Source organism: Myxocyprinus asiaticus, chromosome 10 (assembly GCF_019703515.2).
Source record: "Myxocyprinus asiaticus isolate MX2 ecotype Aquarium Trade chromosome 10, UBuf_Myxa_2, whole genome shotgun sequence".
Lineage (NCBI taxonomy): Eukaryota > Metazoa > Chordata > Actinopteri > Cypriniformes > Catostomidae > Myxocyprinus > Myxocyprinus asiaticus.
Window position 1 is genome coordinate 6,958,678 of NC_059353.1, and position 21,264 is coordinate 6,979,941.

The 21,264-nt window shown below is 38.6% G+C and overlaps 1 protein-coding gene across 2 annotated transcripts in view; it reads right to left on the reverse strand.

Moving 5' to 3' along the window:
- Nucleotides 1-4,553: 4,553 nt before the first annotated feature.
- Nucleotides 4,554-21,264, reverse strand: part of stac3 (SH3 and cysteine rich domain 3) — a 50,596-nt gene continuing 33,885 nt past the window's right edge. For both annotated transcript variants that reach the window (XM_051709044.1, XM_051709045.1), the window contains 5 exons: nt 16,593-16,639; nt 10,371-10,459; nt 10,174-10,225; nt 9,391-9,528; nt 4,554-7,761 (listed from right to left, as the gene is read on the reverse strand). In XM_051709044.1, the coding sequence (XP_051565004.1) occupies nt 7,663-7,761; nt 9,391-9,528; nt 10,174-10,225; nt 10,371-10,459; nt 16,593-16,639 (425 nt within the window). In that variant the 3' untranslated portion in view covers nt 4,554-7,662. The remainder of the gene's footprint in view (nt 7,762-9,390; nt 9,529-10,173; nt 10,226-10,370; nt 10,460-16,592; nt 16,640-21,264) is intronic.

Consider the following 21,264-nt stretch of genomic DNA (forward strand, 5'->3'; position numbering starts at 1 on the left):
TCGTGTTTATGAGTGTACACTCGTTGAGTGTATATCGCCTCATTGTCTGGGCAATGTGCGCTCATGCCAATCGGATGTTTTGCCTGTTTTGTTATTGTTTCTAGAGCGACGTGCTTCTCGGTCTGATGTCACACCCCGCTTCCTTGTTTGCTTGTTATCGTTTCAATAGTAACACCTGCCCTGTATTAACCTGCTTGATTTCTCTCCCTATTTTAGTCTCCTCGTGGTTACTATCCAGTGCTAGTTCTCTTGTATTGTTCTTTAGTTAGTACCTGTGTGTACTTACGTGTTCCAGCCTTCCTGGTTCACCTTCCTGTTCCTGTATGGCTGGTCCGGTTGGTCCTGCTTCTCTCTGCCACTCCTTGGATTACTTTTGTCCCCTTCAGGGTTGTTTATGTTTTTCCCACTCGTGGGAGTTTGTTTTATTAATCAAGTGTTTTTGGTTTTGAACATTGCCATTGGCATTAACACAGCCAAAATGATCGAAAAAATGAAAAGGACATAAATGTCCCAAAGGTCACACAAGGATTAAGTTGAACCTGTTGCAAACTCACACAATACTGTTATGCAATCAAAGTGAACTGCGTAAAGATATAAAGTTAGACATTTAGGGTACGTTTATACGACAACGATGTACTAAAAACGGAAAAGTTTTTCCTTTGCATTTTTTAAAAGTTCCACGTACAGACGATAACGTTGTCAAAACGATCCCCGTTCACACGGATCCGCGAAAACAACTAAAAGCGCTGTATTATGCGTGCCAGGCCAGTAGTTGGCAATGTCACTTTGTAAAGAAACAGTACGTGCCTTCGCACATAAGCATTCTTCCACAGAGCGGTGAATACAACAGTGAAGATGGTGAAAGCATCGAGCAATTTTGTCTGGACGGATGATGATGTTGCTTTATTACTACAAGTCTTGAGCAGCACAAACTCAGACCTGTAGTCCGCCATTGTAGTTTTGAATGTCTCGCGCATTGTTTTGAAGTACTCGCGTGCATGCCAATAGACTAAACACGTAATATGCGTGCGTTTTCACAGATTGCCGTTTTTGTATGTTTACACGGAGACGATAACGACATCGTTTTCAAAAACTTGCACTTTGAAACCCGTTTTCAAAAGTTTGCATTTTCAGGCCTCAAAACGCCGTTGTCGTGTAAACGAACAGCCAAAACGCATAAAAAGTTTTCCGTTTTTAGTTGAAAATGTTGTCATGTAAACAGCCCCTTATACTGAAGAAATCTGATAAGCAAATCAACAGGTTGAAATTAGGAAATAAGCTATTATTATAGCTCCCAACCATTTTTTTGTGTATTGTTGGGTAGACCTAAAATTGTTTAAGTGAAAATAAGCTATATACTGTACATGTTGAGTAAAAATGAAAAATAGGATTCATTTTTCAAAATGTTCTGATTAAACTTCTGTTGATTGAGACAAGTTGGCATATCTAGAGAGGAAGAAGAACAGAACATTTACAAAAAGTAGCTCATCATAACTGCATCACCAAAACCCTGTTGTGGTGTTATTTGCATTGAACCAAAAGCAGTCATTCTCGACCAGAAAAAGTCCTTAAATTAAATTTGCGTGTCTACAATTCCACTAAGAGACTTCAATACTGCAGAGTGTTTAAGCATCATAAGCGTTTCACCACAAATGACAACAAAGGATATCTGTCATACTGTGAACTGCTGAGCATGGCTATTTATCAAGCTATACAAAAAAGACAACAATACTAGCCTACAAAATAATCATGAGTTTCAATAACTTTCGTATGTCATTGTAATGTGTGGTCATCACTCACTTTTATTCATAATTAATCCGGCCCCTTTTCTTGTTGAACGAGATTGAGGAACTGAACGAATGACATTCAGCTTCTCCTTTCATTCAGCTGATCCTCATTCATGATGACTGATTCATTCATGTCATTCGCGAACGAGTGTATCAATACATTCAGTTCATTCATGAACGAAATGACCCACTGGTTCATTAAAGTGGCATATTTGTTCAGTGGGACAAACCAATTATACACTTTAACATCACGCTCTCGAATAATATTGGCTCTTTAAAAGCAACACAATTGGGATTTGTATGTCTACTAATGTAGAAAGACACTTTAAAAATTTGAGTTAAAAAATAATAACCACTTTCACCACAAATGGAAGGTCTTATTTTTTGTATTCTTTGTCAAATGCTGGGCTTAACTTTTACCAAGACAGAAAAAGTTCAAGAAAAGCCTAATAATACCTTGTACTGTGCACCAAAGCACAACATTTCCATTCGTAATTCATGTCCTTTTAACTGTATGGTCTTCAGTCATTTGTGCACATTCATGAATTGGGGATTATTTTTTGTGCATACCTATAACTTGTCTTATTGCATCTCACCTCTTTCTCTCCTTGTTGAACCAGTTGACTCACATGCCAAACTGAATGAATGACTTGCCTTCTCTTGTTAAGTCGTTCAGCAGATTTTCGATCACAAACGAGATGACCGAGTGATTCATTCATTTAGTAATACCAGTACATTCAGTTTGTTCATGAATGAGACATCTCATCTGGTTCAGACTTAAATAACCGACTCGACAGTTTCAGTCAATGGGCGTATTTGTTAAGCAGGGTAAAACCAAAGATATGTTGCCTCATAGCCTGCACTCGAATGCTATTGGCTCATGCTATAGTCAGTCTTTACAGGCATGAAAAGCAGTAGAGCTCATTAGCTTCGAAAGAGAGAGAAGTCTGAGTCATTAGTCAAAATGAGTCAGTGTATGGAGGTGAACGAGAATGATTCGTTCACATAAAAGATTTGTTCAAAAAGACAGATTTGTTCACGAACAAACCATCACTACCAAGTAGTAACAAAAACAGTGGATGAGTTCAGAATTGCATACTACCATACTATTACTACTATTTCTGCCATAGACACATATGACAGAAGTAGTAAGAGTAGTGTGGGTAGTATGCCATTATGAACTCGGCTAGTTACTCGAGAGAGCAAAGGATCAGTGGCTTGGGCCACTATAGCCACTCCCCATGCATGTCCCTGGTCTGATGGACAAACAATATTAAAACTAGAAATGTACTTACTACTAGATACTAGAAATGAGACGCATCATGACAGGTGCGGATTCTGATTGGTGCGGCCTCTTGTCTCTATGATAAAAATGAGCACCTACTGTTTGTAAGCTGTCTGTCAAACACGACTTTTCTCATTTCCTATTTATCAAACAATCTGGACAGCACACAAAAATGACTAGGGTGGGGTAAAAGAGCAAAAACTGCTGGTTGGGGAAGATGTAAATGGAACAAATGGGTCGGCTTTTTAAGGGAGAGAGAGAGAGAGAGAGAGTAGTCCATTATATGTATTATTATATAATAATATTGTACTAATATAATATATGTTTTTTATTAATTTTATTTATTAATTCATTTTTATTCTGTTATTCATTTTATCTTTTCATTTCAATATATTTTGTATATTTTGTCAAGTTCCCCAAAAGGAGGGGCTGGTCGGTGGCTGAACAGGAGGGGCAGACGTGGCATGTAGGCCAAACCGAAGATGGATGGAGAGCTAGCAGGCAGAGGTGAGCTACAAACTACTGCCAGGCAACCAGAACAGGCAGACAGAGAAAGAAAGGGAATAAAGGTGGAGAGGACGTGCAGCCAAAGAATCTAGGAACTGGGCAAACCGAGTGAGTGAGAGAGCTCTCCTGGTATGAGAGAGACTGTAGTTGACATCTTGACGATATATCTCTTTCAACGATATATCTCTTTCTTGGATGACAAAAGCTTTTGTCCCATTAATGATTGTTCTCAACTGCATCTGCATAGCAGGTAAGTTGTTGCAAGTAAGTTTAAACATTCTGTTTAAAGATGTTTCATCATTGCTAACTTATATTTAGTAACTGCAGCTTCAGTACATTGATATGATAAAACTTGATTAGCCAAAGATAATAAAATGTCATGGTTCAGGAGGAACCTGCCCATCTAATCTACCAATTAACTGTGGAATATAGTATAAACCGCTGTTTACCTCTCACTGGCGACAATCCTTTTGGCATCCCTCCACCTCCCCATCTCTAAGAGTTCCTGCCCTATAGCTATAGTAATCCATTTAGTAGTCCAACAAGGGCTAAAAGTCTAGCTTTAATGTGATGGGTAATGACATGAGAAGATGTTCAGCAGTGTCTTACAGAGAAGGTAGGATCTTGTGGACTTATGAATGAAGTACTCATGTTTTAAAATCTCCCCGCTCTGCTTCCAGTTGCTATGACATCCCCTGAACACTTTAAAATACTTGTGATAAATTTTGGCAACTCTATAACCTGTAAATCCACTTTGCTAGCTAATTACACTCAACACCATAGACATCTATATAGCAACCGGGGGATTTGTAGTGCCACCTAGAAGATGGGCATGTTCGGGGGGCTCTGTAGTACACCCCTTTTGAGCTACCGTCACCAAACTTTGTACACATATAGATCTCATCAAGCCGGACAACTTTCAATGTGACAGTCATAAGCTCCACCCAACAGAAAGTCTGCCATTTGTTATTATTCCTTTCTTCCTTTATTTGGGTGTTTTTGAGACACTTGGCATGCTTAACATTTCATGAAATTTTACACATACATCAGAGTCGTCAGCCACAGGGCAAAAGTTCACACATGGGCGTGTGGGGTGGCTCTGTACATCAACACATTTAGACATTATGCAAAGATATTGAAGATGCTAAATTGTAAGCAGATTTTTGATATATCGAACGGTGTTGCCATGGCAAGACATTAAATTAATGGTGAAAAATGGGTCTCATTTCTTCTGTGTGCAATGTGTGATTTAGATCAAAATTTTGATTTATGTTTAGCCTTGGGGGCTAATCACATTGATGTGACTTTTGGGTCACGGTCATAGTGCCACAACCTGGCAGCAGGAAGTGTGGCTCTTAAAATAGACTTTAAAATAGTCCTCTTATATTTACCCAAATTGCTTCAAAATTGTTTAGAATAATGCCAAATGCCAAATGCATGTGTCCACCTTGCATTGTTTTCCGAAAGCCATCGATTGGAAATGGACCAGATGTGCTTGGGTCTGCCATTGCTTGCTTGCAGATATATTTAATTTTGAAATACTTAAATGATTATTAATTATGCCTATTTATTCCCTGATGTGTAGAATACATTTTTTCTCAACATATTTCTCTAAACTAATTCAGTAACCTACTGTAAAAACAATTAACATGTTATATACATGAATTCAGGCTGAACCACTTATGTACAGACTCCATACAAACTGTATGTCAGTAATGTAATTTCTGTAGATAATTTTTGTTATTTGTAAACTTTTTATTAGTTGTTTAAGATAAGCCTACATTTTGAAAATCTTGACATTGATTCAGCACTCATAATGTAACCAATGTCATCTAAAGAACCAAAATGACATATTTATTTTTTATATGTGATTTTATTATAGCCACTGTTACCTGGAGCAATTTTTTTGTCCTTAAATATTTGTCAAGAGACATCAGGGATAGGCTCTAGCACTACTTGTGACCTTACATAGGACAAGTGGCTATAGAGGATGGATGGATATAGAATTGGATCATTAAATCAATGAAGTGATTAAATATTTTGCTGTAATCAACAAAGCTATGATGGATACGCAAGTTCCAAGTTGTCTTCTTTTAATTATTTAAATTTGCATACTGATATGAAATTGGCCTTGTTTCTTGCATTTATTTGCTTACTGAGGTTTGATTGGTCATGTCTTTTATGTGGGGTGTAATTGATTAATTACGTTTCAGTCAAAAAGTAGTGTAGCACATTACATTTCAAATTCTTGTCATTAGATTACAGTTACTGACTTAACTACAATTAGATTGACTTTTTAGTATATTGCTTGTGTTTCACATATTTCTAAAATAATTCCATTTATGTAGATTACATTTAAAACATGAATTATGTTAATTTGATGAGCATGCACTCCCTAACAAGTCATTGTAAGGGAGAAATGTGTGGTGCTGAATGTATGAGTTGTTTTCGAACAACTGAACAAGGAGGAAAAATAGATATTATTTTGAACTGGTTGAGCAGAAAAGCAAAAACTTCTGGGAAAAGTGTTTTAGAAAGTAACTTAAAATTACAGTAATTAGAAATGTGTTTACTTTGTGAAGGAAACAGTAAACTAATCTAATTACAATTTTAGATATGTAATTAGTATTTTTTGAGTAGTTTACCCAACACTGCTTTTCTTGTATTTAATCTATAGGCCATTTATATAGCAAATTTGGTGTTGTATTACTGTATGAGCTGATTCTTGTACACATATTTACATAGAACTAAAGCTTAAAACCTAAACCTACCTAACAGTATTCTATTGCTATCTTGCAAGCACTGCTTTTTACTTCAGGAATTATCTACAAAACCAAGTCTGAATAGTGTCTGCAAGTCAAGCAGATCAGGTTTAATTAATTGCAGAATATTGTGAAGAAGAATCAAAATCAATTGTTTGAGAAATGCTAATACAGGGCTGACTTTCCCTTAAGAGTTAAGAAACAATACTGTACAGTATGTACTGTGGTTGGCCACTTATCATAGTCTCTACTCTCTTCCTATGTAAGTTGGCATGTCTTGTGTGAATTTTATCATGCATACACCTAAAACTCTAGTTCAAAAACAGAACAGGAAATACTTTTTTTATTTGGCAAAATTTGGATAGACGAATCCTTGAGCCTGGAAAATTCACAAAATTTGAAGAAATACAGATTTTGAAGTATTACATTTGTGCTATAATGAGATATTTACCTAGATCTATATATATGAGTAGTGGAAGCAGTGAATTTATAACAATTTTGAAGATTTTTTGCTGCAAATTTAAAAGTTTAGTCAAACACATGCAAAATATAATACTACTAATAATTTAAGTTTAATATACTATTTTTCATGTCCATTTTTGGCAATCGCTTGGCAATCATTAACAAAAATAATAAATGACCCTATGTAGCGCAAGCTGTAATCTGTTAGCCAATCGGCTCGCTCACGTGACATGTTAAGCCAATCGACTCAGTAAGCTGACTGGTCCTTTGACATGTAATCGGGTAACCAGTTTACTTGTTTCTCTCTTTGTCTAACATTTAAATAGCTTAGTTTTGCAAATAAGCTGGTTTCACTGCAGCACTCTGTGTGAGATTTTCTCTAAAACCCACCTCCATCCCAGCTCCACTTGTCTAATATGGGGGATTGTATGTCGATTTGTGTAGCAGCATGTCCTACATGCTCAATGCGGCATGTCTTGCATTTTGTCTAATTGTGCACAATTTCCACATGCTTAACTCTGTATGACTGTGTATGTTCTAGAAGTAGCAAGTCCAGCATCAGCGTAGCAGATATAGTCTACCAAGTCCAATATCCTATCAATATGTCATACCCAGATTAACATGCTAAATTTTTCAGAGAGTTAACATGTCTGAACATTTTTTTAAACAAAAACTATATCTATACATTGACAATCAATGAATAAATATATTATTGCATAGTCTCACACACATATTCATGCTAACGAGTTTCTGTGATGTCACTTATGACATCAGGTGTTGTCATCTTAATTTCTCCTTCTCTGTCCATCCTTCTTATTATTCCCTCATGATTGAATCTTCATCAGACGATGATGTTCATTCAGATCTCTTGTAGCAGGTCAGCAGGGAAGAAGCCCAGTTTTCGTCCAGTGCTCACCTTCAGATACCCATTCACCTCCTCTCCTTTCTTCACCACAATCTACACATCAGAACACAGTATACACACACATGGATTTGAACAAGCTCCCTGTCTCACTCTCTCAAGTATGAGGAGTATGGGTAGTTTAAATTAATATTAGACATAGATGTAGATTGTGTAAAGCCTTTTGTCTGGCATCTAAAGTTAAGTTTTGATTTTGAATATTCTAGTGACAAAAATAATTAAAACACTTGATGTGGTTTTAGAGTAGGTTTCATAAAAAAAAGTGAACTTTCCTGTGAAGTGCACTTTAATTTAAAGTGAGAGAAAAGGGGAATGACTTCAGAGATCTGTCACTTTCCCCACAGCTGATTGTTTCAGTATCTGTGTCAGATTTGTTACCTAAAACAAAATCTGCCTAGGAGCAGGTTATCTTGTAAAAACCGACTCACCTTTGTGAGACTGAAAAAAGAGAGTTTGCTCAAATTAAACTGAAACTTATTCGGAGAGCCACTTAAACCGGCCTTGTGAGACAGGACCAGGGGCAGATTATGACTAGCAAGGGCCCCGAGGCCAATTTTCATTTGTGTATCTGAAGAGGACACCCTGAGCTTTTCAAATGTTTGGCCATGACAACTTCCTCTCCTTGCTCTATAGAAATGTATGACATTACAGTTCGGCACCTGAAATGCAATATTATTTTTTTAATCAATTATCATGTTTTTATACACCAAACACTATATTGATTTTTGAAAAAAAGGAAACTTGTAAAACCTTTTTTTTTTTTTTTTTATAGTAAGATCACATTATAATAACAAACCATGAGATATGTATAAAAACCACAAGATCTATGTAATGACAGCAAGCTGCATATGTGAAATAAATCACACTTCAAATATATCTTTAAAAATTATATGTCAGTATTTTAAAAGCTTTTTTATTGTGGTGGACATGAATGGAACGGAAGGATGATTGAGCGATATACATCAAAAGCCTGTTGTATGATATTTGATACACACATTTTCAACACGATTTGTCTATATAATAATGACATTTTATGTGAGCACATGTTGCTTCAATTCAATAAATGCTATTTTGAAATATCAGTAAAAAAAAAAAAAAATCATTATTGGTCATTTTACTTTATCAAAATCAGCAAAGATTTCACATCAAAAAGACGAGTGCATCACAATGTGAAGGTAGCCATTTTGGAAAATATATTTCTAGGTCTTCTACTTCCAGAAGAGCATGGAAACTTTCACCAGGAGACAGTAAACATCAAGTACACCGCATGCAACAGGTTTTTCAAGTTTTAATCATATTGATGATGTAGAGGCTCTAGAAAATCATGTATCAAATATGATACAAGCAGCATTATAGGGTTAAAGAGTGGCTCAAAAAATTTAATTAGAAACAGGAAGGCAAAAGGGTCCTATAAGAGGACTGAGGGCCCTCATAGTCACAGGGGCCTATTAAAAGGGCCTTGTATAAGCTGTGGGCCCCACATATTCAAGCTTATATTAAATATTTTTTTCAAAGTAGATGGGCTGCGAGACCTTGCAGCCCAGGGCCCTCCCGGGCCCCTGGTAGTCAAGCGCCCCTAGGCACTGGTCCCAATGGCCCGGTCCGTAATTCACCTATGGACAGGAATGTTCAAGTGCAAACATACTAACACACACACACACTAACCTGATCTTTCTTCAGTGTGATCTGACCCATCTCTCTGTTTCCCACAAAGGAGCGTGTCACTTTATACACCCGTTCGCCAGCACGCACCCTGATGATGTATGTCATGGGCAAGTAGCCTGTCTTATCACCAATCTTACCCTACAACACACGCAAACACGAACACACACACAGATTTATGTCAGCAAGAAATCAAATTGTATCCCTTTCACTTTAATACATGCATCAGTATTAACCTAATATTCTAATAGTCTTTTTATTTACAGTGCAAAGACGTTTGTATTTGTGTGTGTGTGTGTGCAATTTTTAACAAGTCATTTTGTAATAAATCCTGCCTTTTAAAATCAGAGCTACGGCATCATTATAGCGGGTTGGTGCTGTGTTCAGTTGGTGGGATGTTGGATAAATCCACTGAGACCAAAGCATGTTGATTAATCACGTTTCAGGTCCACCCACATGTGCAAATCAAATATTCAAGCAATATACTCATTTTATACCAACAAAATGAATGAACAAATAACAACCTTTATCTCATTTGATCTTTTTTTTTTTAAATTATGAAATAAAAATATATATAAAAAAAAAAAACATTCAAAGCATAATTTTGATTTTGTTTTTCAAAACAAACAACCAATGAACGCAATGTGCACATCACCAATCCCTCTTATTTTTCAACTCCCCCTTTGAATTTTTATGTGTAGCTAACTAAACATACTGTAATATACTACTAGACAATATACACTTTTTATATGTAGCATACTACCTACTATCTACTATGTAACTCACCCTCCACCATTCCTCATTAGAGTCATCCAGGACTGTGATACGATCTCCTGGACTGAAACACATACACAGTTAAACTCACCACCAGCAGTACTTCGAAATCAAATGAAAAATGAACTAATCTATGAAGCCTATGTATATGTTGAATAATATTAATAACTATAGTAAGGAACTATAAATATGAGAAAAAAGAGACTCACTGGAAGTCCAAGTCATCTTTCTCGATGGCTTTAAAGCGATACAGCGCCAGATAATAAGACTGGCTGAATGTCTGTTGCTGCTTCTTATTCTACAATCATCAAATACAAAGGCCAATTACAGCATAATGCACAGTATAGAATACATAGCTTCTTTAAGATCAAAGTATATTCTGTTAAAGTGACAGCATCGTAACTGACTTTTACAGTCTGTTATAAGAAATGAAAATTTCAGATTGAGATGCATTCATATATTTGAATAGTATTTATTTATTTATTTGCAAGGTAACAATCGTAAGTCAGATCATCATTCATGTCTGAAGCACAAACGGTGCAGGATGAGTTCCACAGTGAAGTTTAATTGTTTGGGTTAGAGGTTTGTTCAAATCAGTATGAGCAGTATGATGCTTGCCTTTGCAAACACCACTAAAAAAGAGACACTACAAACCATAACAAAGTTTTACCAAACAACAAAACGAATCCAAGGACTATGCACATATGGCCAGTAACTCATAAGGGAATAAGACTCAATAAAGTGGATTAAATCAGGGCAGAAGAACATCTGGAATATGTATATCCCTGGTTCCCTAAGACAGTGCATCAGTAGCTGACATTATGGGAACTCCATCAGGAGTGACAATTACTAAAGCCCTTATAGAATCATGGTCATTCATTGGAAGATGATACTTAAGATCCACTGGAGCTCAGCAGGATCTTAGATTTCCTCCTGAAGGGAAGAGAACATGACCCTTGGCAGCCATAAAAACAGTAGTGTGGCAAAGCTGCGCAGCATCGCGTTCCCTAATTCAGGGAAGTGGGGTTATATACATAACCAAGACATTCCCTTTCATTGCGGTAACTTTGCTATGGGAACAGACTTCCACAGCGCCATAGTACTGCTTACTGCCACACAAAAAAAAGTGATCACAGCCAACCTAGGGTAATGAAAAACTGTAATTGAGTAGTTAGGGAGCCTTAACCCACTGCACATTCAAAATCTGGGAAGCAAGGGGAGACATATCCAGGCTATAAAACCTGATAAAAGTATCTGACAGCACAAATAACCTCCTAAGCAATGGCCTTTAAACCATGGTCAAGACAAAGCCATGTTCTTGTTAGATGTGGTTCTTGCCTCAATGACCCAGTGGGAGAGCCTCTGTTTGGAATTGGTCAGACCCTTTTGTGTGTTCGCCAAACAAGGCAAACATCTGATCAGACTTAAACATTTAGCATGTATGATCAATAAAGGTTTTCAAGGCTCTAACAGGGCACAGGCAATACAGACACCCATCCTCATCTAACTGAAAAGGAGGAGGGCAAAAGGTCTGAAAAGCAATCACCTGAGACTGAAAAGGGGTGGAAGGCAAAACAAAAAACCAACCAGCAGCCAAAGCAACACTTTACTTTCGAGATATATTTAGACAAGGACTGTTCACAGACAGGGCCTGTAGGTCTCCAATATGCTTCACAGAAACAAGAACTAACAGCAACACAGTCTTCAGAGAGTGTGAGCAAGCAGACAAACTCCAAAGGCTCAAACAGAGGAGCCTCTATGCCACCCTATTCGTAAATCTCACCATCAACAGATGTTTGCCCACAGACAAGCCATACACACGTGGCTATTGCTGCCACATAAACCTTAAGCGTGGACAGAGTGAGACCAGCATCCAAAATTCCTTTGCAGGAAGTGCAAAATACTTTGCACCAAGAAAAGTATGTTGCTCTGTCCGGTCTGTATTTTGTTGGTGCCTTTTTGCAGTGTTTTCAGAGCAGTTCTGAGCTCCACAACTCCATTTTGTGCTCAGAGTAACAGATGTGCTCCGAGTTCGGTTCTGTTTGCTTACACACACTGAACGCTTTGTATTTCAAGCACTCCAAATTCACTTTAATTTCACATATTTGGAATTTCACATAATTCCAAATATGTTTGGAAGCTACAAGTTAATATACAAATAAAATACCCCATGGCACAGAGTATTTGTGGACAGAGGAGGAGAAAATATTAAAATGAACAGCACATTGTACAGTACAGATTTTGTTAACTGTGCTACAATCAGACACTCTTAAGGTGTTACTGTATTTCCCACAAAAATAAAAGCTTGATTATATTATAAAATAAAAGATCGATATATTACTATTAACTAAATTTAGTTACAAATTATACAATTAAATTTGATGGAATTTGTTATGATAATGAAATGCTTAAATCTTAAAAATAGTGCATGCTGAGTGACTCCAGCCAGGTCTCCTAAGCAACCAAATTGGCCCGGCTGCTAGAGAGGGTAGAGTCACATGAGGTAACCTCCTCGTGGTCGCTATAATGTGGTTCGTTCTCGGTGGGGCGCATGGTGAGTTGAGCGCGGATGCCACAGTGGATGGCGTGAAGCCTCCACATGCGCTATGTCTCCGTGGCAACGCACTCAACAAGCCACGTGATAAGAAGCGTGGGTTGATGGTCTCAGATGTGGAGGCAACTGGGATTCATCCTCCACCAGGCGAGTCACTACGCGACCACGAGGACTTAAAAGCGCATTGGGAATTGGGCATTCCAAATTGGGTGAAAAAAACAAAAAAAACAAATCAATAAATCTTAAAAATAGTATAAAATATTTTTAAGAGTGCAGTTTTTTGGTTTAATATATCGCAGTTCAAATCACAATCACAGTATTTTTTTCAAAATAATCGCAATATGACTTATTGTCCAAACTGTGTAGCCCTACTCTCCTGGCATGACCCCATGATGTGAGAGCAAGTCAGCTCCAAAGTTCAGATGTCCCAGAACATGCACCACTGACATAGAAACCAGGTGATGATGTGACCACAGGAGGATGAGTCTCGTCAGATTAAACATCAGCTGAGAATGCACTCCCCCTTGGCGATTCAGACAAGAGACTGCTGAGGTGCAGTCCACTTTGATCAGAACGTGAAACCCTTGCAATTTCAATCGGAAGCCTTTGAGAGCCAGATTGACCACCAAAGCTCCAAGAAATCTACGTGCTACAACAAAAAAGACCCTGTCCAGGTGCCGAAGGCTGGATGTCTGTCACACAGGGCTTTCCAGGCCAAGAATGATGCATCCATCGCGACTAACTCACGATGGGGAACTTGCTCCAGTGCTATACCCTCCTCATAGAACAAGGTTTATTTCCAAATCGAGAGCATGGCCAGACAGTGGCGCATGACTTGAAGATGCATGCGACTCTGCCACATGAAATGGGGGACTCTGGCATTTACCCAACACTGAAGAGTCCTCATGTGCGGCAACCCTAATGGGGTGACAGCAGCAGCAACAACCATAAGACCCTGTGCACTGAAACGGTTTAGCCCAGGTTTGAACAAAGAAAGGCACTGTCGAATGGTCTGAACACACGCCTCCAGGAGTCTTCTCTCATGGAGCATAAATCAAATTCCAAACCGAGAGGGACTCATGGAAGCGAGTGCTGGTTCCATGCACTTAATTGAAAGTGCAGAGGACTAAAAACAGGCCAAACAGCAGAGCCCTGAACTGATAAGCTACCTCCTTAAAGGCAAACCTGATGAACCGCCTGTGACAAGGGGAAACTTGGACACGGAGTACGTGTCTTTCAGGTCCACGGTCACAAACCAGTCTACCATACAGACATGTGGCAAAATGTCTTTGAATGATGATTAGGTCAAAATGCCTGATTTAGCCTCCTGAGATCAAAATTTGCATGCATGTTTTCATCCATCTTTCCAACCAGAATGTAGAAGCTGTAGAAACCAAATAGTACCTGCTCTGGGGGAACTATTTCTATTGCTCCCTTGCAGAGGAAGCGACTGAACTTCCTGCAATAAAATAGACCATTTCTGCGAAGAGGGCTCAAAGCAAACATAGCACGCAACATTGATTACTTGAATTACCCACTTTGAAAATCTGGGCAGCCAAAGAGAAGCATTCACATGGCACAACAATGGGCTAAGTATGTCCTTTTTCTGGTGTGGATCATGTGTTCCACCCTCCAGGGTGCAACAGGGCATGTCTAACATGGGTAGCGCCTCAGGCGAAATAACACTGGCCCGACTGTGAATGCTCAGACTCAACTCTACCCTACAAATGAGTGAGGGACTTCAAACAGTCAGTTGTTCAGGGAAAATATACGTTCCGTCATAGCAAATCTATGGCATGCCAGTAATGGTAATGTTGTATGACACTTGACTATGGCCTTAAACGGTGTACTAAACTCCACGTACCTGATCGCTATAGGCAGGGCATATCCAGGGGTCTGTCCAGGGGCATGGACTGACCCTACAAACGCGGATAGGTTCGTGGTGGTCTGCTCTGCAGGGTCGAGCCCCCTCGCTAACGGTCAAAGACCTAGACTAACGCAAATTGCCTATTTTGCAAATTTAATGTAGCACCAGCCTAAAAATGCAGTTCAGATTACACTGTTGGATAGACCATAGGCCACTTTACCCCCATGTTGTGAAGCTGAGACTTTATAAGATGCCAACAACCACAACATTTGCAGGAGAATACTCTACTGCAGCACACAAAAGAGGGCACCACACCACCCCCAGCAAGCAAGACAGAGGTATTTTGTGTGGTCTGTTTGGGGATGTGGAACGGGCGTACAAATGTGTTTCAGGTCCATAATGGCAGGGATTAACTCCCTTTTTCCATGGCCAAACGTAATTGAGTTTGCTAAGCCCAGAGGGGAGGAACAGTACCGCTGGACCAGGGTTTATGCAGATCAGTCCAACATGTACAGAGGACTGCTTGGGGGTGCAGAGCAGGTGGTACCGGGTCCACTAGGGGCACCTGAGGTCACAGAGATCCTTAATCCTGCAGGTTTACATGTGCTTTATCGGGGAAGAATAAGAAATGTAGGTTTTGCTGAAGGTGTGCAAAATAGATGATGAGGATAAATTTACATGATTCTTTAAGGGCTTCACTAATCTTTACTCCTGACAGAGTTCCCATAGCGTCAACTGCTGATGCAGCATCTAAATGACCGTAAAGGGAAACAATTAACAGGAAACTATTCGAGTACAAGAAACAACAGTATCAAAAAACTGACATGAACCAAAAACCAGGACATTCCATTGTTTGAACCAAGACAACAAACAATGGAAATATCACACAAAAACCCTTAAAAGCATTACACAGACAGTGTTCACTGATTAGTGGGCATTAACATTAAAGATATTTATTCTTTGCTCAAACATTAAAGGTGCTGCAAGCGATTTTAGCCATCCTTATTTCCACAAGACTGAGCTGTTGAATTAGCCACACCCCACTTTATAAAACCCATGCCATGCCGTGCAGAAGAGCAGCATTAGTGTGTGTTCCCATAGTTGTTAAACACAAAAGGAGTAAAATAGCGCCCTCAACAGACAACTATTATGAATCTGAATATGCCATTAAGTCTCAATGATGTGCTTCAACTACAAAACTGTGAGGATGCGTAAAATGATTGACAGGCAAATGCATCAAAGACCTCAACCAGCAACCAAATTTTTGTTTGCTGTTTACAGATTCTAGAGCTATCACAGAGACTGGTGAGATACTGTATCTCAGGACACTTATTTCAGCTTACAGCACCTTTAATCCAGATTAAATTATTGACTGTGCAAATGCAGTAAATACATTCTGTATATAGCTGAAAGAATCCATGCTACCGGTTTTAAAAAGATAAATAAACCGATAGATAAATCACACACCTAGAAAGCTTCCATAAACAGAACTTAAGTAACGCTTCGAGCCATTGGGCTCTTCCTCAGATGCCTCCCAAGATTTGCTAAGATGTTTTCTTTATTTGGTTTGGACCTGAGAGTTTATTCATTTCATTTCATATTTTTGTAAATACAAGAAATAAATATCTGCAATTCACTTTATCTTTTGATGTCAATAAGATATTACGATTGTAAGAAAGGAAGATGGACCTAAACCTTATTTATACCGTAAACCTACTGATAAAAATGTGTTTTTACATGGGACATCAAACCATCCCATTGCACAGAAAGAAGTCTTCATATTTCGCAATGTCATAGGATTACAGGTATCTGTAGTTCTGACTAGGAATTTTGTTTAGAAACTCTATTTATTAAAGTCCTGTCTGTAGGAGCTTTCTAGGTGTGCGGTTCCTTTATTTATTTTTTTGTATGTGTGAATTTGCACTCACATTTATATATTTTTGGATGCGCATGCCTTTTGTTCCATATTTTAATGAACACATCATAAACACAAGTCCAGTGTTGTCTTACTTTGTCATCTGCTGCTGTCTTGTCTTTCTTATCTCCATCTTGTTTTCCTAACAGTAAAAGATAGTGTTCATTCAACATCTCTTTTTGGAGAGAATAATAATAATTAAAAAAACAAAACAATATATGGTAGATTTGTTGAAATGCAAACTGCTTTTGTTGTCTCTCAAATAAACTGAGTATACTATGCACAGTCACTTCCGCGTTTTGCCTCAGGGGGGTAGGGGTATCCCATCCTTACATCTGGTGCAGTGCTGGAAACTACTGATTCCTATGCTGATAAATGCTGTCAAGATGACTCAAGAGAATTTACTTTTACACATGTTATTTACAGGAGATTCTGCATATGACACTGGACAATATCCATAGCACATTGAGACACAGAGATGTTGCTTCATCCAGTAAAAAGGAGCAGGGGTTTAACAATGTGTACTTATATCAACAACTATAAGGGGGAATATTCATTTGTAGTCTGTTAAATGGGTTGTATAGTTGTTTAAAGTGTTTTTGGATTGTTCCACCTACGAAACATTGAAAAAATATCTTTCCAAGAAATTTAACAACAACAATTTATTTATAAAGCACAATTAAAAACAGCAGACCATTGACCAATGTGCTGTACAATGAAAGATTGTAAAATTAAAATATAAAATACATAAGAGAAAAATAAAAAGTTTACATTGAGCAAACAACAGATCATTTATCAAGACTCTGTATGGCCAAATGCCAGAGAGAAAAGATGTGTTTTTAACTGAGGTTTAAAAATAGATCAAGTAGGAGCCATTCTTATGTGCAGGGGCAAACTGTTCCAAAGCTTCGGGGCCAGGACTGCAAAAGCACGATAACCTCTTAGCTTTAACCGGGACCTGGGAATGGTCATCTGATCTGAGGACCTAAGTGACCTTGAATTCTTATGTACACTGGCAGCCAAATGTTTGGAATAAATACATTTTTCAAATAACAATTTGAACTTCTTAAACTACTTCAAAGAGTTCTCATCAAAACATCCTCCACGTGCAGCAATGACAGCTTTGCAGATCCTTGGCATTCTAGCTGTCAGTTTGTCCAGATACTCATGTGACATTTCACCCCACACTTCCTGAAGCACTTGCCATAGATGTGGCTGTCCTGTCGGGCACTTCTCACGCACCTTACAGTCTAGCTGATCCCACAAAAGCTCAATGGGGTTAAGATCCATAACACTCTTTTCCAATTATCTGTTGTCCAATGTCTGTGTTTCTTTGCCCACTCTAACCTTTTCTTTTTGTTGTCTGTTTCAAAAGTTGCTTTTTCTTTGCAATTCTTCCCATAAGACCTGCACCCCTGAGTCTTCTCTTTACTGTTGTACATGAAACTGGTGTTGAGCGGGTAGAATTCAATGAAGCTGTCAGCTGAGGACATATGAGGTGTCTATTTCTCAAACTAGAGACTCTGATGTACTTATCCTCTTGTTTAGTTGTACATCTGGCCTTCCACATCTCTTTCTGTCCTTGTTAGAGCCAGTTGTCCTTTGTCTTTGAAGACTGTAGTGTACACCTTTGTATGAAATCTTCAGTTATTTGGCAATTTCAAGCATTGTATAGCCTTCATTCCTCAAAACAATGATTGACTGATGAGTTTCTAGAGAAAGCTGTTTCTTTTTTGCCATTTTTGATCTAATATTGACCTTAAGACATGCCAGTCTATTGCATAATGTGGCAAATCAAAAACAAACACAAAGACAATGTTAAGCTTCATTTAACGAACCAAATAGCTTTCAACTGTGTTTGATGTAATGGCAAGTGATTTTCTAGTACCAAATTAGCAATTTAGCATGATTGCTTAAGGATAAGGTGTTGGAGTGAAGGCTGCTGGAAATGGGGCCTGTCTTGATTTGATCAAAAATGACTTTTTTCAAATAGTGATGGTGCTGTTTTTTACATCAGTGATGTCCTGACTATACTTTGTGATCAGCTGAATGCCACGTTGGTGAATTACAGTACCAATTTCCTTCCGAACCAGCAAAATCTGTACATTATACCAAACTTTTGGCCGCCAGTGTATGTGCAGGAGGTCACAGAGATAGATCGGCGCCAGCCCATTCAACGATTTAAAAACAAAGAGTAGCAGCATAAAATCGATTCTGTAATGAACATACAGCCAATGAAGAGATATTAAAATGGGGGAGATATGATCACGCCTACGGTTACCTGTCAGCAGCCTAGTGGCGGCATTTTGACGACTGACTGACTCCGATGTAGAGAGAATTACAGTACTCCAATCTTGAGGAGATAAATGCATAAATCACCTTTTCAAAATTGGCAAAAGAAAGGAAGGGTTTAACTTTTGCTAATAATCTTAAAAAAAAAAAAAAAAAAAAACTCGAATTGTCAAATTTCAAAGAGTTGTCAAATACTACACCTAGATTCTTCAACACCAGTTTACAAAAGGGGGCCAAAGCTCCCAATTTTGAGGTGTCATGGATATCAAAGCCCCCGAACCAAATAATTTCTGTTTTACTTTCATTGAATTTAAAAAATTCACCGACATCCAAGCTTTAATATCATCTAGGCAATTAAGAAGGGATCCTAACACACTCCCGTTATTCTTACTCAGTGGCAGATAAATTTGCATGTCATCTGTGTAACAATGGAATGATATGCCATGCTTTCTAATAATGGACTCTATGTGCTGCATGTAAAGTGAGAACAAAGTGGGGCCTAGAATAGACCCTTGAGGAACCCCACAAGTAAGGGGGGCTGAAGAGGATGTAACATAACCAATATTAACCGAAAAACTTCTGTTGGAAAAGAAAAACTTTTTAAGGGCAGTACCTTGGAAACCCACTGACTCCTCAAGGTGGGAGATAAGGATGCCATGATCTATGGTATCAAATGCTGCACTGAGGTCTAGCAGCTTAAGAACCACAGAGTCTCCCACGTCAACCGATAGCAAAATATCATTAAAAACTTTTAAAAGAGCAGTTTCTATGCTATGGTGTGACCTAAACCCAGACTGAAAGACCTCAAAAACTGAATATTTAGCCAAGTAGCTCTGCAGTTGGCTAAGAACAACCTTCTCCAGGACCTTTGAAAGTGGAGTGGTGGTGGTGTAGTGGACTAAAGCACTGAACTGATAAGCAAACGGTTGTTGGTTCAATCCCCACAGCCACCACCATTGTGTCCTTAAGCAAGGCACTTAACTCCATGTTGCTCCAGGGGGATTATCCCTGTAATAAGGGCACTGTAAGTCACTTTGGATAAAAGTGTCTGCCAAATGCATAAATGAAAGAAAAGGCAGTTTAAACATTGGTCTAAAATTTGAAAATAGAGTGGGGTCCAGGTTAGGCTTTTTAAGAAGAGGCTGCACTACAGCCTGTTTAAAATATGGCAGAACAGACCCAGTTACAAGACTACTGTTAATTATATTCAGGATACTAGCTCCAATAGTATCAAAAACTTATTTTAGACACCTGTATGGAATAACGTCAAATGGACAGTTGGAAGGCTTCAAGTGGTCTACTATTTCTGCCAGAAACGAAATAGTAAGAGGCTCAAACTGATTAAAACAGCAGGACTGGAAGACAAGTTAAGAGATATAATATTAGCAATCCTATTAACAAAAAAGCTAAGATAATATTTGTTAATATTTGATAATATTTTTATAAAAGAATGTATGGTGTTAAACACGACTCTGGGCCTGTGACAGTTTTTATCAATTATGTTTGAAAAATATTTTTTCTTAGCTTCTTTAACTTCTGATAGGTATGCAGAGAATCTTTTAAAAAGACACATGGAGCTTGTCTTTCTTCCACTTGCTCTCGGCTCTCCTGCAAGCTTGTCTGCAAACACGGGTAACATTATTTAACCAGGGCTCGGATTTGGGTTTAACACATTTAACTTTTAACGAAGCAATAGAATTTAAAATAGTGAAACAAGATGAGTTAAACAAAGTGAGCAGATCCTCAGTACTCAAGTGAGAAAGGGGACTTTCGAGGGTGGTAGTGATAGAAGCATTAGTAAACGCTCAAAATGCTCAATAGTGGCATGGTTTATATTGCGAGCCAGGCGTGCAGGGGTATGTGGTTTAATTTTTTCATAAGGGAATGAGGCACTAGGCATTTTTATGAGCCCTTTTATTTTTTGTTTAAATGATAAATATCTTGCAGATTCTTCAAGGTAGATGCAAACTTGTTGTGGTGATGTGGCCGTGGCCGAGCGACGTCTGTGGAAAGTGAGGCCAGGAGAAGGAGAATGGTAAGGATTGACACCTGTGGGAAATTATCTCTAACAGCTGTTCTGGGTTTCAGTGAGAGCTGGAGGGGGGTAAAAAGGTTGTCCAGACTGCTGGAGGGGAGAGAGATAGACGCACGCAGCCGAGTTCGTGTTGTGGGTGCATGTTGTGTTGAAAAGCCAATACTTTGTGTTACAGTGAAAAGTGCTGTCAATGAAAGACTTGGATTATTTACCCGGCTCCTGCTTCCTCCTTAGAGCAAGATATCTGTCACAGTGGTAGAAAAACCCTGGATTTGGAGGAAGAAAATGCAGTTATGGAGTCTTTGCCACTAGCCGAAGTAATCAAGACCCTGCCAAGCCCAACATCAGGCTCTGCTTGAGCTGCATGTGGAACAGGAGCAGTGGTTCCAGGTTCTCTTCCAAGCTCAAGTGGAGGACCGGCAGGAGCTTGGTACACCAGG